Below are 18,780 nucleotides of genomic sequence, written 5' to 3'. Positions count from 1 at the left end.
GCTGTCAAGTTGGCTCTGACTCAGTGATCCTACTGACCCTCACTGAGGTTAATAGACTTGAACCCACTCTTTCAGTCACTCTATCAATACATCTTGTCAAGGATCGTCCTCTTCTTGTTGCCCCTGTGCATTAGCAAGCACAATGGCCAATCCAGGAACTGGCCCCATCTGATGACACATCCGGCGTGAGAGGGAAGGCTCTCCATACTCGCTTCTAAGGAACATTCTGGCTATATTTCTTTCAAGACCGATTTGTTCAACTTTGAGACTGTCTATGGTATATTCCATATTATATACACCAACACCAATTTTCAAGTGCATCAGTTTACATGCATATGAGGCAACTGAAAATATCATGGTTTTAGGAAGGTCTTCAAAGTGCCATCTTAGCTAAACAAAACCAAAAAGAAAGGGCCGTCTTAGCTTTCTAACACTTTGTGAATTGGGTGAAGATGTGCAGTCGACCATCAGTTGTATATCCATACACATTTCGTTTCCTCTCGTTCATTCCAGTTCTTCAGTGAACTACACATAGCTCATTTCCTTATGTTTGTTTCTATCCTTCCCTAACCTTTCGTCAAAGCTGCCCCTTTGATCTTAAACAGTCAATCATTCTAAGGTGTGTGCACTTTCCTAGTGTTAAAAACCTGTGTGTTGCTTGGCTGAAAATTGAGCCATGGGAAAAACTGAACCCAGAAGGTTGATGAAGGGTCATTCTTGACGTTTCTACCAGTCTCTAGCTGCCCAGTAAAGCTGGTCTTTATTATGATTTTGAGTTTTGTTCCATATTTTCCAGGACCTTCTAAGGTGATCCTTTTCAGAGGAATTGGCCCTGGAAGCAGTTCACCGTCTGTTCTTCTGGTCTCAGTGTGGCCCATCAGTCTTTCATCTCACATCTTATCTCCATCACTTGTCTTTATTCTGGGTGGGGAGAGACCATAGTTACATCTGATTTCACTCCTCACTGCTTTTTAACACTTTGAAAGATCTCTTTCACAGCAGATATGCAGAGTGCAGTCCATCACTTGATTTCTTGACTGCTACTTTCTTGGTTGCTGACGAGAGCCAAGCAAAACAAAATCCTTGCAACTTCATGCTTTTAAAATGTTGGCGTTGCTTATTGGTCTAGTTGTGAGTTTTGTTTTCTCACTGTTGCGGTGTAACCCATACTGAAGGTGGAGTCTGATTTTCATCAGTTACAACTTCCAATCTTCTTTGCTTTCAGCAAGGAAGGACTATGCTTTCTGCGGGTCGCAGGTTCTTAATGAGTCTCCCATCCTATAAAACACACACACACACACACACACACACAAACACACACACCCACCCACCCACCAAAGCAAATTCACTGTCATTGAGTCACTGTCGACACACACACACATACACACACACACACACACACACACACCAAAGCAAATTCACTGTCATTGAGTCACTGTCGACTCCAACAGGACAGGGTAGAATTCCCCATGAGTTTCTGAGACTGTAACTGTATACAGGAGTCGAAAGCCCCTTTTCCTGAGGAGCAGCGGGTGGCTTGAACTGCTGATGTTGCAGCTCATGCGTAACCATGGTGCCACCAGGGGTCCCTTCTTCATGCGGTCCTGCTGATGGCCTGTGCTGGCTGCCATAGTGCCGTCTGGACCTGGAGGTCTCTGTATGGATTGTGTGCAGGCCAGAGGAACTGTTGGGCAGAAAATCCCCGGGCCATGTATCTGTGAGGATTACTATGGAGTCATGGAATGTTAACTGGAAAAGTTGTGTTGCTTGTTACTGTGGGGATGCACGAGGAACTTGACGACCCTGGCTGTTGGGAAGCGGGAGCTGGAGCGCTATTTGTGCCCCCCTACCCCCAGCCCAGCATGCCCTGTAGTGGGACAAGGACTTGCAGGGTGGTTGTGTGGTGAAGTGAAATCATGTATGTAAGGTATCCCATACAATTTTTCTCAAATATTTTTTTCTCCCCTTTACAGGGAGTCTGAAGACACAGTATTACTGGTCCTCAAGGAAATCTACCAGACCCAGGGGGTCTTCCTTGATCAGCCTTTACAGTAAAAAGACCCATGTGTGGCTGCTAAGTGTAAGTCTTTGTCACGTTTCCAGCATCAATGGCACCCACACTAGGGGGCACATGCATTTCCAGATGGACTCCAGGTAGCAGTCAGTCCTGGGGAAAGTACAGTAGCTCACTCGGGCTAGATTCTTGCATGTCTGTCCATCTTGTTAGCGATTTTGCCCCATGACACCTGTTGTTTTCAGAATCTTAATAATGAGTTACTATGATCGCAGTTACAATTTAAGTCTCAAACAGCCCATCCTGTGGTTTTTGATGTGTCCCTGGTCTGTGGGAAGCCCCAGCCTGTACCCCTCTACCCCACCCCCCAACTGTGCCCGCATGCTGACTTCGTCCCCTCTCTCCCCCCAGACAGCTGTGAAGGAGCCTTCCCCAGGAAACCCACCTGCCTGCCGCTGCAGTTTTCCTCTTCTCGGCTGCATCCGCTCCCTGCATGCTGCTGGCACCTGCTCCCCGTGGGGTTTTGGAGGAGAATCTTCCTCTTGGGGAGTGGAAAAGCAGAGGGGAGACTCTATTACTGGTTTTATTTAAGCACTCACCATTCTTCATGGCTGGGGATCATTTGCAGGTGCCGCACTTGCTGCAACTCAGGATGGTGTAGTTTTGCATTTATTTTTGGTCAGCTAGTCATTTTTCTAGTATTCAGAACCATTTGAGCTACATTCCTCTCTTGTCATCTGCACTTGGAGACCAAACTAAGTGGCTATAGGTCAGGTTTTGTCAGATACGCTTTTAAAGTCAACTTTCCTGTGTGCACTAGAGGGAGAGAGCCGGGGCTGTCGCTTTCCAAGTACCGCATCCTCTCCAGACTGACCAACAAGTGATTGTCAGGACTCGCTGACCTGCTTTGGGAGCTGCTCGAAGGGGTCTGAAATGTGGGGCTTCTTTCACATCACCCTTGGATCTCTCACTTCAATTGAGGTTTGCTATGAAGACTGACTTACCTGATAGCGTCTACTCTTATTTTAGAGTAGGGTTCTAGAAACTGACAAATCCACTGGGTGAAACCCTCCTATCACCCACCCTCCTGTGATATTCTTATGGGATCATAAGCTTGATTTAAATCTTTTACTTAGGTGTCATTATTGCCACTGCTTCTAGTTACTCAGTTATATTTAAAATAAATCTTATAGCGATGCAGTTAGGGTGAGACAGAAGTTGCACAAGTCCCTGCTCCATCCATTTGGGTGAAGGCAGTGTTTGTCCTCTTTAACAATGCTTTGTAAAAACATCACAGCCTTCTGTGACCCAGAATGCCGACTTTAAAGGACACTTGGTGGGTTGAGCAGGTAGGCATGGCTGGAGGTGGGGATGTGTAATTCCACTTATTCTGAACTAAATCTGTGCCTGTAAGGTCCCAGGAATCGCTCTTCCAGAGTCGGTCAGTCGCAGCGGAGTCTGCAGCATCCAGTTAGGCCTAACTGGAAGAAGGCAAGCGGATTTTGTTTCCGAGGCATTTGCTTACCACGCTGCTGTCTTCCTGCTCATTGGCCAGAGCGAGTCTTTCCACAGTAGAGAGAGTAGCATATGTGGATGTTTACTGGCATTTACTATTCGCTTACTCATCCCTTGGGCAGTCTTTATGCCTTTCTGGAGAGGGGAAGGGTAGGTACTTAGTGTCCACCTGAAGATGAAGGGGAGAGAGTTTGATGTCCTCAGAGGCTAGAAACCTGTTGAACACCTGCTGTAGACGAATGCTGACTTAAGCCATTAGGTTTCATCTCCATTGAACATGATTCATTTCTGTATCATCTAAGCCCTGAGCGTACGGAAAGGTTGTTGAGGATAAGCAACACTATCACAGGGCACATATTTTTCAAATTGCTGTCTTCAAGTGTAAATCGACTCTTCGGCAGAGTAGGTTCTACTCATGGGTAAGCCAAAGGACAAGCAAAAGTGAGTCCCTGTGACCAAAGATAGACCGCATGCTCCTGCAGGACTGGCTAAGCCAGTGTGTGCACTGGCCGTGGCCAGGGGCAGCTAACAGGGAAAGCCTATCTCATCCAGCATCCTGTGGCATTATGGGATCGTAAGCTTGATTTAAACCTCATTTAGGTGTGTGTTATTTTCACTATTCCAGTTTTATCATGTGCAATCTCTTGACCAAAGCTACTTCTAAACTCTAGCACAGCACTATGTTGTACATAGTCTCAGCTGCAGAATTAGTGATCTCTTACTTCAGCAAGAGATTGCGTGCATGGAGAGATTAATAGCACTGATTAGCTTTCTAATATTTTGCACTTTTGAAATGTTTTTATATTTAAAGCTTTAGGAAATACTGAAATAAAACTATAAGGGCCAGTTGCCTACTTTTATGTGGCTTCATCCCTCATAAGGAATATTAATACAATAACAAATTTTTCCTCCCTTACATATTACTAAAGTTAAAAAAAATCAACAAAGGACTATTAATTCTTTTCCCTTGACTGGCATTTTTACGGTTAAAAGCTCAGTATTTCAAAGATATTTATAGTCAGTCGTGTAGACAACACAGCTGAATCACTTTCAAAGTGAAGGCAAATCCAGAAGGATAGTAAAGCAGGGCTTCAAAGATGGTGGTGCCCCTTCAGGTTGCGTGGCTATCTCGTCCTGCCAGTAATCCACTCACATGCATCAGGCCCCCAAGAGGGCTCCCTGCACCTCTTCCGAGTTCCTCATCCCAAGGTTCCTACCCCACTTCCCGGTTCTGATTATTGTGGCAAATCACCAAATTGTGAGACAGAACAATCACCCCACCTATTCCTTGCTTCCTTTGTTGGCCACAAGGCAACTTGTTTGAAACTCTGCATTAAAGGGCAAGTAGGAGGGTCTGCAAATTGGACCATTCGCATGAGGACGCTGTAGAAGAGAAGGCACATTCACCTATTATCTGAATATCTTTATTGAAGGGGATGATGTGCTGAAAGTATAAGGGGGGAAATTCCCAAGACAAGGTCACCCTTAGAGGACAAAAAGGTGGTTCTACGTATGTCCATTTGTCCTGCAGATTACTGCTCGGCACTGAGCTCCGCCGTAGCTGGTTGGCCAAGTGGTTCACGGGGTGGCTCTTGTGTAGGAGTGCAGGAGAGCTGCTCGTGAGCCGCAGGTGAATGAGGTAGAAACAGGTGTCAGGCACACACCAGGTGCGCTCTGACCCCAGTACTCGGACAGACAGGACAACACGCTGGCTTGACTGAGTCACGTCTCCCAGAGCCTCGTTTCAGGGCTTTCACCTTCATGGAGCAGCCAGTCCCCGCTTTCTCCTGGGGAGTGGCTGACCTCAAGGTCAGCAGCCAATTACTTATCCTACCATGCCACCAGGGCTCCTGCAGTCGTGTGACAGATGCGCTAAAATGGGCTCCCTTTCGTACTTCAGGCTCACGAGAGAAGGTCAACAGCAATTGAGCTATTCTTTTTTTCCATGTGGGGCCCTGGGTGACCCAAGTCCTGATGATTGCATCCAACGTCGAGACGTGGGGCTGTGTAAAAACTTCTCCGGACAACGGCATTGAAATTAGGTGTGAAAGCACTGTAGATCTGGGGAGTCCAGGCTGCACCAGCTGCCTTAGCTTCTGGGGGCTCAGGAGGTCCCTCTCATCAGACTCCTCTGGGGCAAGGCTGCGTGATCAGGCTAGGCTGGACGCAGCCAGGCCCGCCCCTCCCTTAACCTCTGCTGAGCACTGTGCATGATTTAGGAGAGGCCCCAGTCACATATTCTTCACTGGGGAAGATCCAGTTTCTAAACGTCAAAACGAGAGGGCTCACTAGGCTTTTTTGGTATAGTTGGAAGCACAGGCCTGTCCTGAAAGGGTTTATGGCATTCTGCATCCGTCAGCGGAGGGTAGTACTGCCTATAGCAGATGTAGGCAAAAGCCAGGCCAATCAGGGATCCAGCTAGGACGTCTGACGGGAGAAGAGAGAAGCCCCTTCATCATTTCAGACTCCCATAGTTCCTTTACCACCACATGGCACAGAGACTCGACCTTCCAGACCGCTCCTAATTACCAGTGCCACAAATACCCAAAATTCCATGTTTACCATTTGTGCTGTTAGTTTGCTCATGTAGTGAGATTATCTTTGATTTGCCATTCTCTAAACACCAAGACCCATCAACAAGTATAATAAACCTTGGAGTACATTAAATCGTTGTGCTGTTGAGTTAGTTCGTCTCATAGTGACGCCAAGTGTAACGGAGCGAAACACAGACTGGACTTAAACCCTTTGCTACCTTTGAGCCCAGTTTCAGAGACTGTGTCCACCCATCTCATCGAGGGTCTTCCTCTTTCTAATGGGCTTTACCAAGCCTGGTGTCCTTGGGCCCTCTTGCGAGCATGTCCAAAGCATGGGATGACACGAAGTCCCCCTTCCAAAAGATATTCTGGCCGTACTACCAAGGCAGATAGGTTTTTCCAGTGCCATAATTCAAAGGCATTTAACTTTAAATTTAATTCAGAGTAACCACAAAGGTTGATTTGATGCTATTAATCAATCCTTTCTCCATTTAAAGTTCAAAGGAAGGAATGAACGCAAATTACCTTAATTTCCAAAACATGATTTTATTTTTTAAAACAGGGCTCCTGTTAACTGGAGATTGTGTGTTTACTTAAATCTAGTCTGTACCTTGGATATTTTATTTTGTCACTTACTGCAGGAGAGGGTAGAACTGCCCCTGTGGGTTTTCCAAGACTTAACTCTACAGGAGTGAAAAACCCTGTCTTTCTCATGAGGAGCAGCTGGGATTCTGAACTCCTGACCTTGCAGTTAGCAACCCAAAGTGTTACCACTAAGCCAATTTAGATTCCTTTGTTTTAATTACTAATCTTGTATTTCCTGGTTTTATTTCTGTTTCTGAGCAAACTTTCATGACTTAACCAGATTTTTATTTCTTTTGCAAGATGAAGTTCGGCTTTGAGGCTAATTTTCAAAATGTCTTGGAGTTTAGTTTGAATTTATGTCACTTCAAAACACTGGGACATAGGCAAGCCCTCCCTGGTAGCCAGGCTTTCTCAGGCACCCGCCTCCCCCCCCCACACGCCCACACCCCCCACACGCCCGCCCCCCCCCCCCACACACACCCAACCCCGGCTCCACTATCGGGGCTTCCACTTAACAGAACCCAGAGCAGCTCCTCTGGACACTAGCTGGGCGCCAAGAAGGGAGTCAGGCACGTGTCCATGGTACTGAGACCTCGCTTACCTTGCCAGTGATGCTTGTAGTCACAGGTGCGGGACAGGGCAATCACAGCCGCAAAAAGCAGCGGGGAGAGACAGGCACAGAGCCTCCAGGCTTGCCCCCGGCCGTGGGGCGTGAAGCAGTGGAGCTTCCCTGCCAGGTAGAAGGAAGCAAAGGCCAGGCCCGCAAATGCAACTAGAAAGAGAAAACCTGTCCGTTTGTGGCTTTTAAAGAAAGTTACCACACCTGTCTTGAAATAGGGGGTAGGTAGTAAGCATGAACAAGCTTTCCTTTTTATTTTTTTTGGGGGGGGGGGTGATGATACTATTGTGGATCATTGATTGTGGGGGAGAAGCAAACAAAGGGCAAAAAGAAGGACTATTTTGGGCCCTTAAGAATCTTATGCCTCCAAAGACTCGCCACAATACGAGCTCAATGGTTTGGGGTCAGGTTCCTCTAGAAAGGGGAGTGATGAAAGTTAACAGTGCCCACCTTACACGGGTGGCTGGGGTGGGGGTGGGGTGTGCGAATCAAGACCCTAAGATGCTTTTGAAAGCACCTGGTGTGGCACCAAGCTATTCTTCAATAAGTATTTTTAAGTCAGTACTGCCGAATTTATACAAATAGAAAACTAAGACGATGCAGGTCTCAGGAAGTTGAACCGCCTGTTGTGCCCTTGAATATTTATGTTGATGCCAAGGCTTATAAAACCTTCCAGCTCATTACAGGGAGATGAGCCATCTCTAGATAAGGTAACGAGGAGTCACATTTCCATCCTCACACACGCCCCAGGTTAACACTCAAGGGTCCCGAACGGAGGGCAGAAGGGGGCAGCCGTGCTGGCCTTACAGGAGGAATGTCCACTAGGAAAGCTCTTGCGGCCCTCGTTGACCACGTCCCTGTCCCCTGTGCACATCAGGTCGGGATGGGCCTGTCCGTCAGGGAAACATCGGTAGAAGAAATCTGGGCGTGGCCTGCAAGACATGAGCATGGTGTGAACACAAGAGCGAGCCTGGGGCAGCTCCCAGCAGTTAGTGTCTTCAGTTTCCCGCACCCGTGGAGGAAGAGCATCCCAGGCAGAAGGGTGGAAGTGCGCGCGCACTGCAGCACCATTATTCCAAGGGGCAAGGCTTAAACGGGTTGGTGGGGGATATGGTGAGGTCACCACTCTCACACAGTTCTGTTTGAGGCCAAATCGGTGCTGCAGTGTGGGGGCCCAGGGTGCTGTGGTTCGGTGGGAAACGATGTTCAGAACAGAGAAGTGTGCGCCCTGACCCACCTGCGCACTGTGGTGGCAGGAGAGGGAATACAAGAAACAGGGACATGATGGGTGCCGTTGACCTCTTCTGAGGGTGCTGAGATCTCAGATACAGGGGTGCTAATCCTTGGCACTTACCTCCCCACTATTAGTTTTATTGTGTTGGTAAAGACACCATTCAGAGCCAGGGCAAGGCTGGCAGCTAGGAAGAAAGAAACATACTGTTAGTATTTTTCCCGTTGCCTCAAAGGGAAACGGGGTGGGGGCGGGAGTGCTGAGTCTAACCCATGGCTGGGGCGACCCCTGCACCGTGGGGCTGCCCGTGTGATCCTCGCGGTTTGCACCGGATGGTTTCCAGTGGACTGCTGGGCCTCTTCCAAGCCTCAGACAAGCAGTTCTGCTGAACCCCGCCCGCCCCCCCCAGTTCACAGCAGCAGGGGAGCTCTCCTGACACGAGGGTGGGGGCTGCCCGGGCTGCGGCCGGAAGGCGAGAAGTCTACCACCTGCATGGCCCCCACCCCGCTTTCAGTACTTGAGGATTGCAGCCTTCAACGAAGAGGAAAAGCAACAGCAGGTCTTACCCAGGCAGGCCTGTTTGCTGTCGGTTGTGTCTGCCTTTTTGAGACACTTGGCCAGGAGGATCAGGGACAGAGGAGAAAGAAACGCGATGGCCTGAACGAGAAGGTCAACGGTGAACGGAATGGTTAACTTGGCTCTTCAGAGGGGAAGGGCAGGGATGACCCAGCCCAAGGCAGCCCTGGCATAGGGCCGAGGGTCCGCCCACGGCTCCCTCCCGGGCCAGTCTCGTGAGGGCGCCCCTCGGAGCATCGGGGCTCAGCCAAGCCCGCCCCCGCCCGCAAAGCAGACCATAAACGTTTGCGCATTACGATCCTGAACGTTTGGGAAGGAAAACCACGAACGGCGCAATGCGTTCCCCACAAAGATCCTCTTGGCGCCGGGACGCCCGCTTTGCCCCGCGAGGACCGGAAGGGAGACTGCACGCACAAACATGGGCTTGGCGGGGAAATAGTCGGCCTCCACATACGGGTTCCGGTAGAGCCACATCTCCTCGGGCTGGATCAGCCTGTGGAAGGGCGCGAGCAGCTCGGTCCACCTGAAGGGGAAGCGGACACGCGCCCGTTAGGCCGCCCGCCCGCCCGCTGCTCCCCGCGGCGTGGGCGCCCGCCCGTCCCATCTGCAAGTCACGTACAGGAAGGCCGCAAACAGCGCGACCCGCACGCCCACTTCGGCCCCCAAAGCCGCCGCCGCCGCCGCCGCCTTCCCCATCTGGCTCCGGTCGGGCGGCCGCCGTGCCGACGCGATGACGCGCCGACGCGATGACGTGGCCCGGAGGGGGCGGCCCCGCGGGGAAGGCGTCCTGCTCAGCTAGGCAGCGGTTCCCGGAAGCGGGGCGCTGGCCTTGGCTCCGAGGACTAGCGCCCACGGCACGGGTCCTCGGAGCTAGCAGCCGGACGAAAGCGCCGAGTGCGGCTGCGCCCCAGCCCGCGGGCTTTCCTCCGGGAACGCAGACCGAGCAGACCCCTCGTGGGGACCCGGTTCTTCGGAGCCAGGCCGCAGGATCTGCAAGGGGGGCACACACAGCCTCGCGGGCTGAGGCTGATACCTTGGGTCGTCCTGGCGCCCGGCCCTCCCTCTTCCGGTGGTCTTCTGCCCAGTGAATTGTAGCAACAAAAACAAGCCCACATACTTAATTTGGAACATACAGGACAATTTATTGAAGTCAATCTCAAGCAAAATCTGAAATCAGTGGAATGTCATTAAAATCTTTCCAAATTAATCCTCACGGAAGCAGAAAACACATTTGAATTCCAAAGTATTTGTAAAATAAAAAAGACATCTCAGTAAATATAATGTACAAAAATTATATGTTCCTACCAGCACACACATCAGTAAGAAGCTTAAATATTACAGGCAATCCTAAATATACTGTAATGGTGGACAATAAGTTGTTTATGTACAGATTTAACCAAACTTTACACATTTCACGCTATGCAATAAAACAAAGGCCAATCAACAAAACCCCAACTATATCATATATCTTGAAGTCTAGGTGGCAACATCAAGTCATTATACAGTAATGCCCTATTTCGGTCGCCCCGCCCAGGGAAAAGTAACACCAACTGTTAGTGTCCAGAGCTGCTAGCCAAGTCGCAGAAACTCAAAAAAGATTGACTTTAGTGAATACTGATGCTTTGTTCTTAAAGACTCAAGTCTCAAGTGATTTAGGCAAAATAACATTTCACAGGATCTACAAAATTTATTACAGATAAAGTATAGAAATAACCAATCTACAAAGGTTATTATAAAGATCACAAGGAACTGAAAACGGTAATTGTAGGTATCTGTGTTTGTTGAACAATATCACTCAGTGTGGATACAAATGAATTTTTCTTATCAACTCCAAATATGCACTTTTGTATATAAAAAGGCAATCTTACGATATTAGCTGGTTGTAATGGCCAGTTAGCATCTTGGTTACCAGTGGCTATGTGATTTCCATTTTTAACAGGGTTATGGGACAGGGCAGATGAGCTAATGACCAGGAAGGCAAAGTACATTTCATCAGCCCACTTCTACACCCACAAGAACCCCTTCCGAATCTCTTGGGTCAGTAGTGGGAAGACAGTGGAGAGCCATCTTCGCGGGGGGGGGGGGGGGAGAGCACTGGAGCCTGCAACTTAGCAGATGCAGTGATGCCACACAGGAAAAAGGACTGAAAAGGTGACTGGCAACGTTTGTTTTCCTTTTCTACTTGCAAGTGAGACAAGAGGTTACTGAAAGGTAAATCTCTTCTTCCTCTTTCCCGTCTAAGTGCCACAAGCACCTCAACGTATTACCACTCCAGCAGTAGACTGGCAGAAAGATGGAAACCGTTTGTGAAACTCACAGGGTACATCCAACATCTCAGGTGTGTATCGTTAAGTGTAACTCCATCCCCCACCTCCCCCACCCCCGTCTCAACTACAGAGGGATAGATTAAAAGGAAAGAAGTGCTTAGGGAAATAAAAATCATACATATAAGATATTCACGACATGCTGCTGGTGTCTCATACAGGAGTCCCGCCATCATACGTGTCGATCACGTGTGTACATGAAATCTGCGCGATCTACTCTGAATGGCCCACCTCCTACAGAACTTCACCTGTAAACCCCTGTTAAAGGGGATATGAGACTGCTATTTGTTTTTAAAACAATATACAAACAATGCTTTCTACTTCATAAATTTAAAAGAAAAACTGTAAAATGAGAATCTGAGGAGTTTCAAGTACATAAAAAACCTGAATTCAATGAGGCAGAGGTCTCAGTGTTAAAGTGACTACTTCGTACCTGTGGTAAACATTATCATACCCCTCCCTTGCCCTAATATAACCCTTTTTCTCTCTGTACCCTACCCCCCAGATAAAAGCTGGTCAGATTTCAGTATATACAACTTTCCAACTAATTCGGGTGGCCCTCAGCCAAAGGCAGCTGTTCCGGGTGATCACTTGGTATCTGCAGCAGCATCGGCCGGGTGGGGATGGCTAGAAGCCACAGCCTGTAGAAAGCGTGTAAAACCAGAAGGGCATCGTCCAGTGATAAGTGATATGCCCACTTCCCAGAGGCCAGCGCCAGCTCCCTGAGCCATCACAATGTCGCCACTCACTTTCTTGTCCTTTGAGACACTACATATGAGCAGCCCCCCCCCCCCCCCCCCCCGCCTTTACAGAAATTGCAAATGAGCTCTGTTTTTAAAAACAATTTGACAGACTATCAACAATGCCCCGGGCAGTCCAGAGTTACATTCTCTCGAGATGGCATTTCTGTTTTACAAACTGCAGATCTGGGTTTGACCATGCAAGACACTACTCAAACTGGAACCCCCAGTTCTTGAGCAAGGGAAGAAAGCCGCCACCCAGCATGATGCCCTTCGAGTCCCAGGACAGTCTCCCTCTGCTGATGGCCCACACTGTTCCAAATATAGCGTGTCCAGGAGCTGGACCCAAGCGACCCACCCCTATCGTTGTGTTGTTTTTGTTTTCAATTATGTTCCTGACTTGAGCACAGAGAACTCGCCCGTTTCAGATTCCAAGATTCAGCCTGAGCTCATCCAGTGCCATCGCGTGCACACTGAGCCCGAGTGAGGCTGTGGGGCAGGGGCTGCTCTGCAGTTTTCTAGGCTGTCAGCTTTATGGAAGCTGATCCCAGGCTTTGTCCCAGGAGTCACTGGTGGGTTCCAACTGCAAACCTTTCGGTTCACTGTCAAGTGCTTAACCACTGCACCACCAGATTCTCCTTTTGCTGTCAGTTTGGGCCTTAATCAATTTTGAGTTAAGATAAAGTATGAATTGATTGAAACAAAAGTGATTATAAAACTCACCTCACTCCTAACCCTACGGTTATGGAGTGAATCACTGCCTCAAGCCCTCAAGCTGCTGCTCTCCCTCCCACCCCCCACCCCACAGTAGCAGGCAGCGCCCCCAGCGGTCTTGTCCTGCTTCTGGCCAGGCCTGTGGAAGACCCTCAGGACAACTTCATGGTTAGCTGTTACAGATTCAATTTGGGAAAATTTCATACTGATTATCAACAATCTTACATTTCATTTCTTCCGCCGTAGAATTAGAGGGAAAAAAACCAACATGATCCCATGCTACTTTATTCATTTCACATTTGGACAAGAATAAAAACCAACCACTTGTGCTCTGACCACATACAAATTTAAAAGTTAACAAATATTAATCCTTGATTATGAGGAAGCCACATGCTTTTGGGAGCAGTTCCTAGTCACCCAGGCGAGCAGAGTGCCCAGCCACATGTGGACACAGAAATATACCCAGGTCTCACTGCTTCCAGAACCCGCAGCTTAAAATCACATCGGGAAGCTCACAGCAGGGAGGAGGGGTGCTGAGCACTTCTTGGCATTGGTGTCATTAAAAGGACTTTTTTGCCCAGTAAAGGCCCCTCCCTTCATTGAGGCCTTCAGAGCAATGTTTGGCTGTTTTCTTCTCTACCCTGTCACTGAAATGACATACCCCAAAAGAAAAAGACATGGGACATAAACACACTTAACCCTAAGGTCCCTGCAGTACATAGACTGGACCCTGGCTCACCACCCAAAGAGTGCTAAGTCCCAAACAGTGCAAGGTGACAAGATTTCATGTTGGACGCTGTTTCAACAAGAGTTCTAGTTGGAATATCACAGGAAACCCTTCATGTTAGTAAGTTTATAAAAGCAAACACTGATCATGTACATATATAAAGTTTTAGGATAGTAAAACCTAGGTCTTCTTAAATTATTTTTAAAAGGATAAACTATATAATTGCTCAAAAGCAAAGATTAGTGTTTTGGTGAGCTGTACGTCATGTTACTGGTAGCTACTATATTTGGTAGCATGTTTCCATTTTGCTCTTCCTTCGGGGGCCATATCTAATTAAGAGAATCATATGAGGCCCAATGATTCACCTCAGAGTTAATTGCTGGAATCAGGCAAATGGCAGTTTAGGAGCTTAAGTAAAGGAACTGTAGTGTTTTTGTTTTGATTTTTAAAAGAGAGAACCCAGTATAATTGCACATTTACATACAAAAAAAGAAACAGAGGCACAATACAGCTTCCCCTCTTCCCCCCCCCAAGCCCCCTAGAAAAGAGCTCTAAATTGTTAAGAAAAAGAAACACACAACTGAAGGAATAAGGTCCAGCAAAGCCATCCACCCTCCCCACCCCCCACGTCAGAAGGTTACTAGGCCGGTGTGCCACTTGAGGGAAAATAAATGCTACCAAGTACCAGCAACTGTAAGCAGTCAAAATTCACAGAGAAAGTTAACGCTCATTCAAGCTAACTCTAGAGTTCTACTTAGTACAGTGTTACAACAATGTCTGTCTGAACAAATTATTTCATACAAGGAATACTGGAATATATATATTCCTACGTATTTAAAGCAAGTGAGTCTGTAGGCAGACATCTCAGCATACTTGCAGCTAAAGGATTCAAGCATTACTGACCAGCACGGGCTAACACTGACGTTCTTGGGAACTTTCCCCAAGTGCTTGCAAAGATGAAGTGTCTTGTTGCTCGGACACACCCTGTAGAGGGTGAAGTGCTTCCCCTCACTCAATGGGGGCAGTTTTAAGTGTAGGATAATACTACATCAAAATGGTTTACACACAAGTTGGGGATGTCCCAATCCATTTCACTCCTACTAGGAGCCCCGCCAAAAAGAGCTATTCAACTATAATTCAAATTCACTGGCGGAGTTTTTAACCAGGAAACATGATGGAGTGCTCAGATGAAGAAGGAATGTTTGGATAGAAGGAAGCAGAGACAGACAATAAAATGCCCATAAGTCGGATCAGGGCCGACCTTACACTGGACAGAAAACAGTGCTCTCTGGCCCCATTTTTGGCCTGATACCTTCATCTCCCTTTAGCTGCTTTCATCCGTGAATCAGGGAAACGAGAATGACCACAGCACGTCAGCTGGGGGCTCACACCCACATGAATGCATCCACCCCAAAACCCGATTCATGGAAAACATTTCAAAACCCACAATCATATCCATTTCTTTTTTTCCTTCCAAACAGAAACCGACACCCTAGACCTCTTAAGATGAAGTTCTTGCATGACACAGTCCATTCTGTTAAGGCCACAGAGGAAAAACCCACTGAGGCGGTTTGTTTTCTAAGAGGCCAGATTCAATACTGCAGAGAGCCCTTTTCTAAGACGATGAAAACCATTCTTAAGGGGAAAAAGGAGTTAGCCTACCTACTGCTCAGTGGAGGTATATAAAGATCACCTGACCCTTTTCTAGAGGAAGGTTTTCTCCAACCCTATCTAACACACACACACACACACACACACACACACACACACACACACACACACACGACCACTTGAACTATGCTCCTCAAAATCTCTAAAAATGAAAATAAATAAAGGAATGATGGCTGTATATATGCATCTATATGCACATATGTATGCAAGGGACATTTCTTAGACTTTAAACATCCCATGAACACAATTTTCTTTTCTCTATTTTCTTACTTTAAATGTTGAGACTTTTTTTTTCCAACAGCAAAGGCATTGAAGCACATGATAAAGGGCAAGAAAAATAGAGAACTGAACCCTCCGCAAAAGAATCCCAAAACGGAGGACACCACACAAATCAGACACCACCAGTGGCATCGGCCTGCTTGAACTGGTCCCCCACTTTCATGCTGACAGAGCAGCCCAGATGGCAAGGGCTGTCTGGGCTCTACACTGAGCACTCTCTTCTTTTTCAATGGCATGATCTGCTTGCTTTTTCTTTTTTTTTACCATTTAAACAACAAAAAGGAGGGGGCACCACTCATTTATTCTTTTACATCTTCTCCGTGATCTTGTGGTTCCCATTTGCATTTTATCTTGCTCCAGTATTCCGGTGACACAGGAGTGGCGGGGTCGTGTTCGGAGCAGCAGAGACGGCCCTCCAGTGCAGAGGGGACCAGAGCTCCTCTTTCGTGCTCTTTACAAAAGGAGCGTGGGCAGAACTCACAGAATGAGACCGCCACACTGCCGCACTCATCACACTGGTGCCACGGGCATTCCCACCTCCCTACGGTGGGATGGGAAGAGGAAGAAAGACAACATCCAAGTGAGTGCCTGTCTTGATCAGCCTGTGAAACGCAAGATCCCACCTCAGCTACCTCGGACTGGAGTCAGAAGGGAACCCAATTCCAAATGTCAGCCAAACACAGTTAGTGCGTGAGCCACGGCCCTAGTGAGGCCCAGTACCCTACATGCCAATGACCCACCCATAATAATGAATGGAAACCAGTCCCTGCGCGTCTGTAGCGTGTCCTAAATCTGCAAGAAATTTTTTTCGCTAGCATAAATTTTCATTCCCCATTCTACCCAGCACTTCCTGTTCCATAGTCCTTCCGAGGCCAGCAGAATGAGGTCTTTGGAGTTGGCAAGGAGGAAGGTTAGAGAGAGGGTCTCACTCACCGTATGGGGGCTGAGTCAGGTTAAGGCATAGGAGGTGGTATGCTTTGGGACAGTCTTTTTTGTCACACATGACCAGCTCTCCACCATCTCCACATTGAAAACAGTAATCTTCATGCATCTGCTTTGGTTCTGTCCTGAGTTTTCGTCTCTTCTGCTTTAACTTAGCATTTTTTGCCTTCTCTTCAGTTGTTGACGCACACGTTGTCTGGCAGGAGAAAAAGACCAGTTTTAAGGGCCATGTGCTGTGTATAAGGTTGTATACACAGAAAGGAAAGCTTTATAACCTCACCAGCATTTAATGCATCTGCAGGACGACTTGGCCCTCACAGCAGGATCTTCCAGCTAAGCCTGTGTTTTCCGAGGCTTTGGAACAGGCACCAGTGTTTAAACAGCAACGATGCTGGTGAGCCCAAGCGGACTCACACAAAAGTGACGATTTTTAAGGTGTACAATTCAGTGGTTTTTAGTGCAGGTGTATGCATTTTTAGTGTTTGAACAGTATGTCATTAATTTCTAATTCAATTACAAGTATATGTATGAAGGGACCTAGAATATTTCTGGAAAAATTCCACTATACCCCCCACCCACATTTTCAAGCCCCCTTGTGTAATTTCAAGACCAGACAGGCTTTAGTGGAGGTACTCCTGACTGGAAAATCAGACGGCGTGGACTTTTGGTAAACACACTGATGTCCAGAAAACCTTACTCCGCCCTGTCTGTTCCTGAGAAGGTCCCTCCTCAACAAGCGTCCCCTCTCTCTCCTGGTGGCCTGGGTTCTGCATGACTGACCTTTGGCCGCACTCCGAGGAAACCACTGCAGTTATCTGCCCCGCAATGACACTCCGTCCGGCCATTGCCCAGACAGTCCAGGTTATAATTGAATGTTAACTCCATCCCTAGAATGGAAGAGAAACAGTGCTCAAGCTCCGGTCATGGGGAAGAGAAATGCTGCCACAGACATACTGACGATAAACGAGACACGGTTCAGTGAAGAAGCCTTTTCCTTTCCCTGTGCCCCACCACACTGAAAGCAATGATGGGAAAAAAAGAAATATAGGAAAAAATAAATGAGCACAGGGAAATATTCCCACCCACGATTATTCACTACATGGAGTCCATTCTGACTCAGTGACCCAACAGGACTGGACAGAGCTGCCGTGGGTTTCTGAGACTGTCAACCTTTATGGGCGCGCAGGAGAAAGCCTCATCTTTCTTCCTCTGAGCAGCTGGTGGTTTCAAACTTCTGACTTTGAGAATCGCAGACCAATCATAGCCATTAGGCCACCAGGATTAATGTAATCCCAAGATTACAGTGAAAATTAATATTGTGAAAAGAAAGCATGTCCTTTCCCGGAAGTGTGAAAAATAATGAAAGCGGGGCAAAAAGCCAGCAGTCTGGGTCACACTGGCTTCTGGCGGAGCCCTCTTTTCCAAAGCCAATTCTCATTGTAAAGACAATACAACTTCCAGTTATCAACAGTTTAGATAATGAACAGGCAGGAGAAGATTCTTTTAATGTAGGTTTATAACATGTTCTAAAGACCCACTAAGGCCTCCTCAGCTCTCTTCTAGCTAGGCTTCAACAACCCACAATCAGTTTTAGAAGCCCATTTTAGATCAGTTTTAGCTATATATCCCCTTCACATTCTATAAACTCAATGAAGGACCAATTTAGTTGGGCTGTTACAATGCTCGATAAGTAAGGGGAAAACAGAGCAATAGACCAATTTCAGAAGGCTTTTATGTCTCATTTGAAGCACACTGATCTTTCAAAGTAAACAACAACAAATAGAACCCCCCGCCCCATGTATGTGTGCAACACAACTAAAACCAACGAGTTGATGTAACACAGGCTAATTGCTTTTAATATTTTCTTCAAACATAAATATCTGATTACATTACACAGCAGTAATTTGGGGGATTAATCCAACAAGATTGTAGGCAGACACAGCCTCTCTTCCACAAAGACTCTGGCTAAGCTTTCTTTTGTAGGATATAGATTTTTTTTTAATTTAATCATTCTATTTGGGGCTCATACAACTCTTCTCACAATCCATACATACATTGTGTCAAGCACATTTGTACATTTGTTGCCATCATCATTCTCAAAACATTTGCTTTCTACATGAGCCCTTGGTATCAGCTCATTTTTCTCCCTCCTTCCCCCTCCTTCATGAATCCTTGATAATTTATAAATTATTATTATTTTGTCATATCTTACACTGTCTGATGTCTCCCTTCACCCACTTTTCTGTTGTTCACCCCCCAGGTATATGTAGATCCTTGTAATTGGTTCCCCCTTTCCACCCCACCCTCCT

The 18,780-nt window shown here is 47.3% G+C and overlaps 3 protein-coding genes across 13 annotated transcripts in view; 1 reads left to right on the top strand and 2 right to left on the bottom strand.

Annotated features, from left to right (window-relative positions):
* DDHD2 (DDHD domain containing 2) overlaps positions 1-6,892 on the top strand; it is a 35,677-nt gene extending 28,785 nt beyond the window's left edge. For all 6 annotated transcript variants that reach the window (XM_075556677.1, XM_075556679.1, XM_075556681.1 and 3 more), the window contains 2 exons: positions 1,974-2,080; positions 2,426-6,892. In XM_075556677.1, the coding sequence (XP_075412792.1) occupies positions 1,974-2,055 (82 nt within the window). In that variant the 3' untranslated portion in view covers positions 2,056-2,080; positions 2,426-6,892. The remainder of the gene's footprint in view (positions 1-1,973; positions 2,081-2,425) is intronic.
* Positions 4,938-9,807, bottom strand: PLPP5 (phospholipid phosphatase 5). Of its 3 annotated transcripts, none has more exons than XM_075556684.1 (7): positions 9,694-9,807; positions 9,489-9,597; positions 9,065-9,155; positions 8,622-8,685; positions 8,075-8,199; positions 7,250-7,435; positions 4,938-5,956 (listed from the first exon to the last, which is right to left on the bottom strand). In XM_075556684.1, exons 1-7 carry the CDS (start codon positions 9,768-9,770, stop codon positions 5,793-5,795), a joined length of 816 nt encoding a protein of 271 aa, XP_075412799.1. In that variant the 5' UTR covers positions 9,771-9,807; the 3' UTR covers positions 4,938-5,792. The 3 variants fall into 3 exon arrangements, with proteins under 3 accessions (XP_075412799.1, XP_075412801.1, XP_075412800.1); XM_075556686.1 differs by having other exon boundaries at positions 4,938-5,142; XM_075556685.1 differs by having other exon boundaries at positions 7,250-7,420.
* Positions 9,808-15,776: 5,969 nt separating this feature from the next.
* NSD3 (nuclear receptor binding SET domain protein 3) overlaps positions 15,777-18,780 on the bottom strand; it is a 121,302-nt gene continuing 118,298 nt past the window's right edge. For all 4 annotated transcript variants that reach the window (XM_075556672.1, XM_075556673.1, XM_075556671.1 and 1 more), the window contains 3 exons: positions 17,252-17,358; positions 16,463-16,667; positions 15,777-16,070 (listed from right to left, as the gene is read on the bottom strand). In XM_075556672.1, coding sequence (XP_075412787.1) covers positions 15,829-16,070; positions 16,463-16,667; positions 17,252-17,358 — 554 coding nt within the window. In that variant the 3' untranslated portion in view covers positions 15,777-15,828. The remainder of the gene's footprint in view (positions 16,071-16,462; positions 16,668-17,251; positions 17,359-18,780) is intronic.

The sequence above is a fragment of the Tenrec ecaudatus genome, chromosome 8 (genome assembly GCF_050624435.1).
Source record: "Tenrec ecaudatus isolate mTenEca1 chromosome 8, mTenEca1.hap1, whole genome shotgun sequence".
NCBI classification, from domain to species: Eukaryota; Metazoa; Chordata; class Mammalia; order Afrosoricida; family Tenrecidae; genus Tenrec; species Tenrec ecaudatus.
The sequence above is the reverse complement of the archived record's forward strand: the minus strand, read 5'-3'. Positions and strand labels throughout refer to the sequence as shown.